The following is a 14,446-nucleotide window of genomic DNA, read 5'->3' on the forward strand; positions in this document are numbered from 1 at the left end:
ATGTTTAGAAAGCGTATGATTACATTAGTTTATTTATTTAAAAATTATTATGTTTAAAAATGAGTGAAAATAAAGACAAAATTTGATACATTTTGAGATTTTATTGAAAAAAATGAAAGAATAACTTAGGCTGCTAAAAAAATATGTAATGTTTATGGACCTGATACAGTATCATTACATTTGGCACAAGGTTGGTTCAGGCATTTTCAATTTGGAATGTATAATTAAAATGATGCATCTTGCTCTGGTCGGCTAATAACTGAAAAAGTCAGTAAAACTAGGGAAAAAATGGAGCAAGATTGGCACATTGCAAATGTGATATCAGTAATGAACCGAACATCATCGCAAAACAGTTTTAAATTTGAAGATGGCTGGATAAAAAACTATGTTTGAGTGCCACATAATTTAACTATAAAAAATATAATGGATTGAATTAAATATAACTTAACTGTTATGAAAATATAAATAAATGTACATTATAAATATAAATATAGCTAGCTGTAACTGTTACTGTGGATTTCCAATTCAAAGATTTTGTAAAAGTGAGGATGTCATCAGAGGCATATTTTTGAAATGACTTTATTGTCATTCTTTCTGTGTTAAGTCCATTAGCAATAACAATTATAGCCCATCTGACCTGAGACAGCCACTTTGAAAAATGATCAAGCCATTCTCAAGCATAATGAAATACAGTGGCAATTTTAATGGGAAAACAATCAGGAAGTTGTTTCCTACTATCTTCTTTATCAAATCAAATATACTGCTGTATATCAGCATGCCAAGACCACTGAAATATTAGTGATATTCAGCCCTACAAATGAATGACATCTTTACTTGGTTCATCACAAATTAACTATGTAATAAACATTATTCTAAGAGAAAGCATGTCTGATTGGTATTACTTTTAACATATATGGTGCCATACATTTTAGCCATAATAAAGACTGGGACAGTTAGTCTGTAGTAAAAAATTATAAACCCCTTTTCTGTTGTGAAATAATTTTTTTACCAATAATGTGTACACTATTTTAACTTGTTGGGAAATTTTAATGTAACTTTGAATAAAAATAATTCCAACAGTAAGTATTTTAATAATATTTTATGTTTTAGGTATAGAAAAGCAGTTGACATCCTGCTCAGTTGTCGATTAAAAGATGATGAAGAAGAGGCAGGTCAAAAAAAAATGCTTTTAAAATTATATACAAATTTGTGTGTATGCTATAATAAGGTTAGGCATCCTCAGAGAGTATGTGACATGGCAAAAGAAGCTTTTTATGTTGATGAACCAAATGCTAAGTTTAATTCTAAACTTTTATATAAGTAAGTATATATTTATTATTTTTTTATCTTTTTTCTTCTTATTAAAGTTATTTTCATATTATTGGTTTGGAATAGCACTTCTATCTGCTCTATGATATTTGTTCTATAGTATTTTATCCTATTACATTTGTTACATTTATGTTTGAATAATTAATTTTCATTTTCCACCATTAGTATTAAAAACACAGTTAATAGGAAAAAATGTAAAAAAAGGTTTTTATTATAACATGTTTTTAATAGACATTAGAGAAGTGCTTATCTGTCATCGTGCGTGGTAGCCATTCACTCGTACTTTGGCATGCTGTCCATTCAGGGAAAAGTTTAATTGAAACAGCTATTATTTGAAAGGCATAATGAGGGTTGCACCATCTTTTTGTCAAACATAGTGAGGGTTCTTGTCAAACACTACTTGTCACATTACTTGAGAATAACATCTTGTATGAATCTGTTGTACTTCTATCAAAAAAATAAAATTCCAGTAGCTTTTTTTTGATTTCATATAAAAAAATAATTGTAGGTACATTAAGTTACTTCTACATATTATGCAAGGATTTTCATCAAATTAATGAACACAATTATGATAGTATGCAGACTATCCAATTTAAGCATTCTTCATTAGACCACATCTGATCTAGAAAAATGAAGATTTGTTTTACAATGAATAAATTCCTCACAAAATTCTCTCCTTCAGTCATAATAATCTTTAAAAAGTATTTGAAGTAATCTTGGCTTATAACACTTAAATCTATTCCTTCAGAATCTGTAGTAAACTTGTTCTGGGTATTTCCAGCAAAGTATAGAACTCTTTTTGATTGTCATCTGAGAGTTTTTTACTATTCTTCACAAGTTATTTCTTTTCTGAAGTGCAAAGTAGTTTTTGGCTTACCTGATTTGGTGAACATATTCAGTGCCTCCAATATTTTCATATTACACGAATGGTGATGAGTCAGTAACAGAGAATTACAAAATTTTGCATGGAATTCCTCACGACTGATAGCAGTAGTATTATTTTTCTACCAATATTGGCTCGTGAAATTTGTTTTGTAAAACGCCATTATTCTCAGTACAGATACAAAAGTGAGCTAAAGGATTAAATACTGTTTATAGCAATTATATCAGTTGTTAAATATAAACTACAATAAATTTGTGATTGTAGAGTTTTAATCTGTATCTGGGAAACTGACTTTTAACTGTATTACTTACTACTGCTAATCCAAAATTTACTTCAGTTGGAAAAAAAAAACAGAGAAAGGAAATTTTATGTGCACGCATAAGTTATATACATACCCATATTTCTTCTCTCTAGTGCCACCTACCTTTACATTAAAGCTTTAATGTACTGCAACATCAGGTTTTCTACATCCTGGTCAAAGAAATCTCCAGGATTTAGAAATCCTTTCTAAGGTACCCATCCTGTTCTTAACCCATCTGTACTAACAGATGGTTAGTGGTGGGTACCCATCTGTTCTTAACCATGAGCTCCTCATTGGTTTCGGCGCATTAGATAGCTTGTCAGACTTTCCCTTCACAGTTGTGAAGAGATAGTTGGAGTCTGGATTGTAGGAAAGTTAAAAAATTGTCCTATCTGAACCATTTAAGAAAAGTGTCCACATAACTTAAAGAGCGAGACTAATTATTCTCCTTCTGAACAATACTATTCATGAGCATCCTGCAACATTGTTTCCATTGACCTTGAAAACCTTACACCACTACATAACCTTAATCTTGTGGCCCCCAAGTATGTTTATTTTGCATTGTTACTTCAATTTCTTGAATGAGTTCATTACTGGCAATTGAGTATTACCCTTTTGGTCTCGTGTACATGCATTCCTCACCATTTCCTCATAGCATAATCACTAATATTATACTATTATAAACCCAACACAGTTTTTGATGGTCTTGCTAGCATTGTACCTTCCATCTGTTACTAGTGAAAAATTTAATCATGATTGCAACCTACAGTTATGTAAAATGATAATCATGGATTACATGTCTTTCAACCTCTCCTTTGCCATCACTGAACAAAATGTAAGGTAGATAAGCATGTAATGAGACTGTAGAATGTTTGCAACTGGTCTCATGTTCTTTTAACTACCATTTTATTTTCTACGGCAGGTGCGAAGTCAGTTACAGTGATGTTTGTATCATGCATATGCTGCTTGAGCTGAAACCCCATTATGTATAATAATTTGTTAATTTAAGAAAATATACAAACCAAAAATAATTATTTAACTGTATGAATTATCTTCTTTTTTCTTTTACAGCTGGGGTGTTGCCCTTAGTATTTTAGGAAGTTATAAGAAAGCGGCTGAATGTTTACGTTCGGCATTAAAATTAGAACCTAATAATCCTTCAATTAAAAATGAACTTACAAAGGTAATAAATTATACATTTATGCTGGTAGTGATAATTAAAGCTTATACGTAAAGCTTTTGTGATGTTTGTTGAGTTTTTTATTTGTATATCAAAAGAATATGTTTCATTTATGAGATTACTCCTAGAAAAATGTAATATTCAAAGTAGTGTGCTAGTGTGAGAGGATTACATTAGTCTAATACATAGCTTTGAGGGGGGGGGGAGAGTAATTGTTGAAACTAATTAAAAAGCACTGTAGACACTCATCTTTTTTTTTTATTAGGACATTATTTATTGTAGTTTATTCCTCAGTGTCAAACAAAAATTGAAGTATTTGAAGAAGGCTGTGAGAGAAATGTGTATAATGCAGTAAAAAAGAAACATACAGATAAACTGCCATGAATATTCACTTGCATATTCATTATTTTTTATACATAATTTTTTGATGAAAATTGGACAATTTTCATCCTCACTTGTTTACCAGATTTAGCTCTCCTGAGGATACTGTTTGTTTTTGAGAATGGAGTCCACTCTAACAACTGATTATTTTTAATTAGTAGAAGAAATACAACATAATTTGTTGTTATAGGCTGTGTAATGTATAAAATTTGCAGCAAAAATCTTTCCAGCTATAGAAAACTATTTTCAGGTTAGTCCATTGACATAGAGAGAAATATTTTAGGTGATCATTCTGGTTAATTATTTACTTACTTATAAATAATTCTTAAGAAAAATTTATTTTTCATATTTTATCAGTGTTTTATTATTGTAATGTGAATGTGTTTGAAGAGTGCTTTGTTAAACATAATAGAAGTGGGACTTGTATTTGTTCTTTAAATATTTTGGAAGGTTCTATTGTGTTTATAATGGTGACCTCATTTTTTTCTTTTTACAAATTCCTCATGCTGTATGTAGTAATCTGAGTGCTGATTTGTGGATAAACATAATCGAGAAATTATCTTTTAGAAACATTATTAGGCACCCTTGATGTGCTGATTGTATCAAGTCAGCCCATGATGGTTTCTTCAGGGATCAGTATACATGTGTAATAAGGCTTATATTTTCTTCATTTGTTGATGAAAGTACAAGCCTTATAAAAATATAAATGAAATTTTTTTAGCTTCTTGTTAGTAATATCTGTCACCTGATTAATGACAGAATCTGACAGTCACACTTTATTGCTTTTGTGCAACATTTGTGATAATATTGAAACAAAGAAGAAAGGCATTCCAAATTTATCTCACATGCTTGATAATCTTGACAATAAATTTGGGGTATTTCAAAAAGCCAAAGAAGTTGTGCATTATTTTGTGTTATTTTCTTACTGCTATTTTTACTGCTTATTTTCTTACTTCTTATTTTTGTGTTACTTTCTTACTGCTTCATTATGAATTCAACATTTTTGTTTAAACAAGAAGGAAAATTTTGGCTCTTGCTTAGGCAAAGCAGAATAATTGTATTTATTCAAAACTAAATAAATATTTAGTATTTATTCTAAACTGTATTTATATAAACAAAAATTATAATCTTTATATTACCCAGTGTCTTATCACTTTTCTTGAGGATTCATTATATGCTTATTAATAAAAAAGCCTTCAAGCTATGAATATTCATGTAATGAGAAAGAGTGAGAGGGAGAGAATGCTTCTTCTACCATTATTGTTTGTTACTATTTTATGAAAGGTTTTTTGTTTATTACATGATTTATATCAAATCAAAATCTCTACATATATATATATATATATATGTATATATCTTAATATTATATGAAATATAAACCACCAAAGCAAAGTAATAAGTTAAATTTACCATATTAATTTCCAATATCTGGTTTCCACAGTATCCCGCATCTTCAGTTTGTATTAAATTCTATATTTATTACATAAAATTTATTCTTTTAATGATTTGACATTTTTTCCGAAATTGTTTTCTATTGTCAAATTTTAAATGATATAGGCATACATGTAATTTTGCATTGGCAGTGCAGCACCACCTCATTTGACATACATTACAAAGGACCTCGTGAAAAAATTCAGGCATGGTGTAACCGTGCCTGAACACCTTCCTTGCAGTCCTAATCTTCCAAGTGATTTTGATGTGTTCAGGTTTTTGTGAAGTAGTGATTTACTTCTTGTGGTATGAAGGAATTTTTCAATGAGGGTGTCAAGCTTGTCGCAGAAAAGCTTTTGTATTACGCTACAATAAATTTTTAAATAAACTTTTGTGATCTTTTAGTAATTATTTCTATACTAAATTTTCAGTTTTACTTACTGTTAAATAAATGTGTTTTCATAAATATTATATATGTTATTTTTCTGTGCTTGTGTAATTAACTTTTTTATTGCTTTATGTAACATGTAGCCATTTGAAAATAATAAATTACAAAAAAAAAATAGAAATATAAAAGAAAGAAGAAAAGGAAGATTTCTTGCATAGATACTTTTATTATTGCAATCATTGTCAGACAAGAGAAGTGTCATCTTTCAAACTTGATTGGCCTATAACATCAGGGAGTGGCATATTTGATACTGGCAAAAGGTTATAAACTTACTCATACACTGATTTATTATGTGTACACAGATTAAATACAATTTTTTTTTTTTAATATTAACTAGCTTGGTGTATAAAATTGAGTTGAATACAGATTCTGAAATTTCTTGTTACATTGAATTACGATCATTTTTTTCAGTTGGAGAGAAAGAAATTACGATATGCTGAGCAGGAAAGAATAACATTCCAAAAAGCTTTAGGCTATGGGCCAATTAAGAAAGAAGAAATTCCAGTTAATAAAAATGATTTGGTAAGTGTTTATAAGAATTACCAGTTTGTAAGCTCTTTTAAATGATTTTCACGATTTTTAACTGTATTAACCATAATCTTTTTTTTTGTTTTGTAGAATTTGGTAAATAAAGAATTAGTTGAACTTGTGAAATCAAGAATTGAGGAAGCCAAATCAGGAAAAACAGTAAGATTAAATCCTCCTCCAGAGGTACTAAGTAGAATAGAGGAATTATGTAATGATTTGGCTGTTAAAGAATTTTTATCAGTGGAACGTGATCAAGGAGCTATTGTAATTTCAAAAGTTAAAAATTAGTGGCTGAAACCATTTTCATGTTAAGCACAGAGAATTAGTTTATAATGTTTTAAAACTATTAATTTGTTAATAATTGTTAATTATTAATGTTTGTTAATAATTAACATTCATTAGTGTTATACAGTTGACTGAAACTGATTAAATTTGATTTAATAGCAACCAACTGTCTTTTTTATACTTTTTCTTTAATAAACCCTCTAAAGAATTGTTTAGTATTAGTATATTTATTAAGTATATAAAAATATTTACAGTAAAAATTACTCTATGTTGCTTATTTAACATGCTAATCTTGTGCCATATAATAGTTATTGTCTTATATTTTATGGCATGGCTGTTATTCATTGATGTTCATTATATTATATGAGGGCAGTTTGGAAAGTAACCTTAGTTTGCTATAAATAAAAAACCTGTTTAGATAAAAATATTTTATTACATACAACTTGGAAATTAGTTAAAATATATAGTTTTAAGTTGTATATAATAAAATATTTTTATCTAAGCAGGTTTTTTTATTTATAGCAAACTAAGGTTACTTTCCAAATCTCCTTCATATAATATAATGAACATCAATGAATAACAGCCATGCCATAAAATATAAGACACTAACTATTATATGGCACAAGATTAGCATGTTAAATAAGCAACATAGAGTAATTTTTACTGTAAATATTATATAAGTATTTTATAAACATAGTCGCCATTTAAATTCAAGCGTTTCACTAATTTATAAATACCTTCATAAAATTCAGCCACTTCGGTACCTAACCAACCTTTCATAGTATTTTGAAGTTTGTTGTCATCATCAAAGTGCTGCAATGCAAGCCATTTCTTCATGCGAGTGAAGAGATGAAAATTACTTGGTGCCAAGTCTGGGCTGTAAGTGGATGATCAAAATGTCCCATTGGAATTGCTTCAGAAGTTCTTTAGCTCTTTGAGCACTGTGAGGATGAGCAATGTCATGCAAAAAAACTATACCGGATGACAGCAAACCGCAACATTTGTTCTGAATGACTTGCCTAAGTTTCTTCAATGTTTCACAGTAGACTGTTGAAGTAGCTGCTTGCATTGCAGCACTTCAACAATAACGACGAACTTTAAAATATTGTGAAAGGATGGCAAGGTACCCAGGCGGCTGTTTTTATGAAGAAGGTATTTGTAAATTAGTGAAACGTTATGACAAAGGCTTGAATTTAAATGGCAACTATGTTGAAAAATAGTTTAAAGCTGTAGTTTTAAGTTGTATATAATAAAATATTTTACCCCTTAATACTGTTGGCGGTTGTTATAAACTGTTTCTTATACTTCATTATTATATTAAAAAGAAAAAAAACATAATGGAGTAAAAATGATCACCTTGCAACGTATGAATTGATAATGGAATATTAATATTGTTGTATGTGAAAGTTTTGAGATAGCAATGCTAATTTTTCTGAGGACTCATTAATGCCTGAAAGAGTTACTGTTTTATTTGTATGACAAATTTATTTTAAGGTTATAGTCATAAACTCCTTTTAATGTTGAGGATTTGTTGTTTTGAGATGCTGTATATTTTTGTAAGAAGTGTTTGATTTAAAATCAGACACTCAGCGCTGCCTATGGGCAGCTTTAGTATTAAGAACATTCTTTTGTACTAGTCAGACAGAGTTGGACTGTGATAGAGTAAGCATGCACGCCAGTACGGCCTCTGCATCATAATAATCTAGTTAAATATTGTTAATCTTAAAAAATATAGTATATTTAGTTACCAATCAGTGTGTAATTATTTTATGTATACTACAGTCCATTATTCTGCTATCAATGTACAGCCCGTTATCAAGAAGTTTATTTATGAGTTACGAGAAAACGATTTACCACTCTTTAATTAAAAAAAACAGGTATTTCTATGCGTTAGATTTTCCCCACTAAGCTTATTTTTAACAATATTACAAATAATGCTGACAGCTTGCACCTTAGTTTCCACTTATTTTTTGCATTTTGGGTCAATATTTACATTGTAAAAGTAGTATTTCATCATATGAAATGTATTACAAGTAATACAAGCTACGTACTACGTAGTAGAGAGTAATACATACAAGCTTTGTACATACAAGCTACTAGTACATACAAGCGTAGTACATACAAGCTTTGTACAAAAATAAGCATTAAGATGTGTAACTATACAAAAAACTTTCTAATGCCCTAAGCAGTTGCAATATTAAAGAGACGAACAGGGTATACAATTGTGTGAAGTATTAACAATGCTAGTAGTTTTATATGTTTCAATAATTTTTTCAAATGTTGAATAACTATACATACAACTGTATATTTAGCATATTAGTTTGTTTAGTTATAGCAACCATTACAAAAACAGCTTTAATAAAACATTAACGATACATTTGGCCACCAATGTATTGACAATATTACTCCCAGTTTCTCCGAGCTTGAAATCATTCAATGTACAAGACCCAATATACCTAATAATGTAAGAAGAGTAAGTTAAAGGTAGTACTCTATTATAATTACTATAATTAAAATAAAAATATTAATCTCACTCTGTCAAAAATATACTTTTTTTTTCTATATAAGGTACACTACTTTTCTACAATATGCTGTTTAAGAGTTTCTCTTTATAATCAACTATATTCTATGAACCAAGACCCTGGAACACAAAAAAAAGAAATGGAACAAATTCATCAAAAAAAAAATTCTTCCACTGGAATTATATCATATTTTTTCCATGTGGCACTGGCCTTAGCTTTGAATGTAGACAGTTTATGGGTTACATAAATTTATAGATAAAAAATTACATCTTTTAAGGCAGGATATGCGCTAGCTTTACAGTTTAACATTTGCAAAGAGCTGATTGTTTGATTTTTGAGATTAAAATGCACTGTTATTTATATAACAATTAGGATAACTGCTGATTGTCTGTTTAAAGGTGGATGTCCTGCAATTATTTAATGCTTTATCAATTAGTATCACATTTCTAACATATATTCTGATAACTTATTGATACTATGTAAGAAAGAATTTCTTTTATTTTCTTACAGGGTTATTAAATTTTTCATATATTATGAAACCATTCCTAATGTGTAAAAACTAACTACCCTTATATTTTTGAAAAAGTTAATTTATGAATATTAATCCTGGCATTGAGTTTTTAGTCACCAATTATTAAAATCAGCAAAATTAATTTAATAAACTAAGTAATTCCTATAATTTAAGCATTTAATAAAGAACTGAATGCTTGAAGAAACTTTGATATTAATAAAAGCAGCCAATGCCAAAAACAGATGAAATTTCATAAAGTTCCACACTTGTGCTACTCACAATTAAAACATTTCTTGTTGTATTATAGTTTCTACTAATGCCATCAAAGGTCAGGAAATAATAAAGAATGTACTATTTATTAGTCGAGATCTTCCATTAATATAGCTGAGCACAGTTGTTTGCAGTAACTTCAACTATGAACTCCTGGGCCATGCACAGCATTTAAACCAGATGACTTCTGTGAGTTTGAATATAGTACAGGCATAGAACTGAAAACATTAAATAGTTGTTTTGATAAGATGTAATGATGTCAGGTGTAACATTTAATCTTATATATATAAAAATGAATGTTTGTTTGTCCCATATATGTTCTTATACCATTCATCTGATTGTGATGAAACTTTGGTGAGTTGTGTGCACACCCGTGAAGATTTCTGAATTAGTCTGGACCTGCTAGGTGGTGCTCCGACAAAATATTTTGGGAAATTGTATTTGTGGTCTAATTTGGCTCATTTTCAGAATATGTATTAGTTATGTTAAAAGAAATAATTTTTCAAAAAATGGACCCGCTAGGTGGGGTTGAGATTTTAGAAAAATTGTATTTATGGACCGATTTGGCTCATATTCAGAATATATATATATTATTTACATGAAAAGATAATTTTTTTGCAAAAACTATATGCGCTAGGTGGTGCCGGTGTCAAGATATTTACGAAATATGCAAACAGACCTTTTTCTATATTTATAAAAGGCAGAGTTCGTATGTGTTCTCTACTGACTAAAAACCTATTGGACTGATTTACGTGGAGGGAAAAAGGGAAACAATAAAAAAGGGTAAAATGGAAAAAGAAAAATGGGGAAAAAGGGAAATAGGGAAAAGGAAAAATGAAAAGTCGAAATAGAGAAAAAAGGAGAAAAATAGAGTAGAGGGGTAATAGGGAAAGGGTTAAAAGGGAAAAAGCGATAAGGTGAAAGGTTAAATTGTGTGAATTCCATAATGTTCAGTTTTTAATGTTTTATCCAACTTTGAATTGTGTTCATTTAATCTATCAATTTCAAAGCATTGATGGGTCTTTAAGTATATATATAAGATGAATATTTGTTTGTCCCGTATGCGTTCCTATACCATTCATCCAATTGTGGTGTAACTTTGTTGAGTTGTACCACACGCCCACAAAGATTTCTGAATTAGTTTGGACCTGCTAAGTGGTGCTGGGGGTCGAGATATTTTGGAAAATTGTATTTATGGTCCGACTTGACCCAAATTTAGAATATATATTAGTTACGTGAACAGTGGCGGCTCGCCTGTAGACACTGTGGAACTGCAGCCCCCCCCCCTATTTCCACTTGATATTATCAATCAAATTTAATATAATGCGTCCTTTTTTCTTTACACTTGTACAATATACAGTCCTTAAGCTTAATGTCAGTAGCCATCCCCCAGTTTATCAAAAAGATACATGTATCTTTGTATGGAACTGTGTGCTTCACAGTTCCAGCGGCGTGGTGTTTGGCTGTTATGCTCATGTATACATAGTAAGCTGCACGCGAGGCTGCAAGGGAGAGAGATCATTGTTGTTTCCGCAGTGCTGGTGGAAGGTAGTTTTTTTTTACTTCACGTGTGTTGTGCTTAAAAACCATGTAAGTTACCTACCATATTCTTGAATGTGATAAGGTATAGAATTAGATTATTATCCTGCTTCCAGCTATTCTGTTTGATTTATTTTTTTTGTTCTTTTATTTTACAGAAAAGTTTAACCAAGGACTTGAAAAGGCCCAGAGAAAAAAATTTTCTGGAGCAGCACCCCCACCAATTTTAGCTATGAGCCACCACTGTACATTAAAAGAAATATTTTTACAAAAAATGGACCCGCTAGGTGGCGCTGAGGGTAGAGATATTTTGAAAAAATTATATTTATGGTCCAATTGGGCTCATACATATGTTACTTTCATGGAAAGTAATACCTCTGCAAAAAATGAACCCGCTAGATGATGCTGGGTTGAGATATTTGGAAAAATTGCATTTGTGGTCCAATTTGGCACATATTCAGAATATGTAATAGTTACGTGAAAAGAAATATTTTTGCGAAAATTGGAGAAAGGGAAATGTGGAGAAAAGGGAAGTTGCGAAAAAGGAATTATGGGAAAAGTTTAATTTTGTAAAGTTCCGTAATGTTCAGTTTTTAATGTTTTATCAAACCCTCTTTCATTTGTGTTCATTTAATCTATATTTATACTCAAATCTAGCAATGGAGAAGCATTGCCGGGTCAGCTAGTAGTTTATGTTTAATGCTAGTTACTAATAAATAATTTAAAAAATTAAGTAGTTGTTAGAAAACATGTCAAAAATTACATAAATAAATCTCTATTCATGATTAATATCTATTTTATTATTTATAATTGATGAGTACATTTCATTTTTCTTTCTTTCTTTATGCATTTGATTATTTACATATACAAATCTGTTAATGAACAGATTAGTATTTGATCATTTAATTTAATGTTAATGATATATAATAGATTATAAATGATCCTATGATTATAATATTCCTAAATTAAACAAAATATTTCCTTACATAATTTTTTTGGACTAATTTTATACTATTTTATAGAAAAGCTTAATTCCCTTTTGTAGTAGATTGTAAATTCTGAATTGTGGAGATATTTTGTTACAAATTTTTTACATTTACCTTAATATTAATTCATGCGTTTGTATTAAAATAATTGTTATGGACTTTTAAACATGTATGTCTTTCATCTTATAATTTGTTTTTATATATTTAACTAGCATCCCCATCACATCTTTGCCTATGCACGCTATATGATTACTTGAATTTCTTATCGGTCAATTTTTTTTAAATTTTTTGTCATGTAGCCAGAAGCAGGTGTAACCAGTTGCATCGTACATACAATAAAAATGGCATTGGCTGTTTGATTTCAGTTTGATACATTATTGCAACCTTTAAAAAATTGATATTCATAAACCTAAAAATTGTTTTTAGATATTTATCTGAAGAGTATTTGCAAGCCCAAATTTTGTGAATAGTTAGAAATGGGTAAAATTTACAAAAATTGTTTAACATTTCTTTACCTTCTTCACCCCTTTCAAGGTAGAATTTTGAAGAATCTAAAAATTTGTTTTTAGATATTCACATGAAGATTACACACATCAAAAATCAAGTTGATATTTTCATTTGTTACTGAGAAATTTAAAAAAATATTCAAGTCTCAAAAAAAAAATCAAAAATCCATTTTAACCCTTTAAACTTGGAATTCCAAAAAAACTAGAAATTGGTTTTTAGATATTCACGTGAAAATGGTGGTCCTGAAGGTTAAAAAAAAACAAAATCACATGAAGATTACACACACCAAAACAAATTCATATTTTTATTATAAAAAAATAATAAATTTCATTTTTACTTCATTTTAACCCATTAAAAATGGAATTTAAAAAAAAATCCTTAGTGTACACTTACACCATAAGTGTATGTGTATGTAAAACAAAAAAAATTGTATGATGATGGTTAGGATACAAATTCAACAAGTTTGGAACAAACTTGTTGAATTTTGACCAAAAACAGTGCTGAATGAAGTGAATGATGATCCACAACTGTTTAATCGATTATAACTGGTGATGAAACAGTTGTCCAAGTGGAAGTTTTCTGAAGAGCCAAGAACCAAAAAAAAAGCTCATCAAGTTCAATAGAATTTGAAGGTTCTGATTACGATACTTATTATTATACTGTCATAAATATTTGATTTTACATTAAGTTATTACATCAAATTAGTTGATTTTTTATTTTTTTTGTGAATATTGGATTTGGACTCAAAATGGTGTATTATCCATGTTTTATCACAAGAAAGTCATGTCTTGTGGGAATTGTTTTGAAGCTGTCTCAGCCCTTTCCTTCAGAATCTAAATATATTCATCACTTTTCAACATACCCTTGTTCACTATTTCACAGGCCCTGTATTACTATTTCATATTGATTATAATCAATATGTGCATATAATCAATAATATATATGTACATATATATGTATCTAATAATAGTTAATGAAAATTGTGAGGATTTTCGTTCTACATATTCAGTTATTTTCTCTGTTCTCAACGCCTCATTACTAAAATAAACTTGAACTAACCAGCACTTCAGTTCCATTTTGACAATACAGTCAACTCTGGTTATCCGTGATAACTGGAAAGAGAATCATGGATAATCCAAAATCATAGCAAAATTGCAGTTGATCCAAAAATAACAGCTAAACAGTAATACATGTTTAAATGACCTAATACTGTACAGCAGGTCAGTATCTACATGCCACTGTTATATTAAGGTATAATGGTAAATAATAAAATAAAATGCAGTACACTACACTACATTATTACATACCTGATAAAAGTAATATCCAGAAGTTTATTTCAAAGTAC

At 29.4% G+C, this 14,446-nt stretch overlaps 1 protein-coding gene across 1 annotated transcript in view; it reads left to right on the plus strand.

The window, feature by feature from the left end:
* shu (inactive peptidyl-prolyl cis-trans isomerase shutdown) overlaps positions 1-6,935 on the plus strand; it is a 29,287-nt gene extending 22,352 nt beyond the window's left edge. The window contains exons 5-8 of the mRNA XM_075356628.1: positions 1,111-1,320; positions 3,585-3,696; positions 6,365-6,475; positions 6,572-6,935. Of these exons, the coding sequence (XP_075212743.1) occupies positions 1,111-1,320; positions 3,585-3,696; positions 6,365-6,475; positions 6,572-6,769 (631 nt within the window). The 3' untranslated portion in view covers positions 6,770-6,935. The remainder of the gene's footprint in view (positions 1-1,110; positions 1,321-3,584; positions 3,697-6,364; positions 6,476-6,571) is intronic.
* The last annotated feature ends 7,511 nt before the right edge of the window (positions 6,936-14,446 follow it).

The sequence above is a fragment of the Lycorma delicatula genome, chromosome 2, assembly GCF_047948215.1.
Source record: "Lycorma delicatula isolate Av1 chromosome 2, ASM4794821v1, whole genome shotgun sequence".
NCBI classification, from domain to species: Eukaryota; Metazoa; Arthropoda; class Insecta; order Hemiptera; family Fulgoridae; genus Lycorma; species Lycorma delicatula.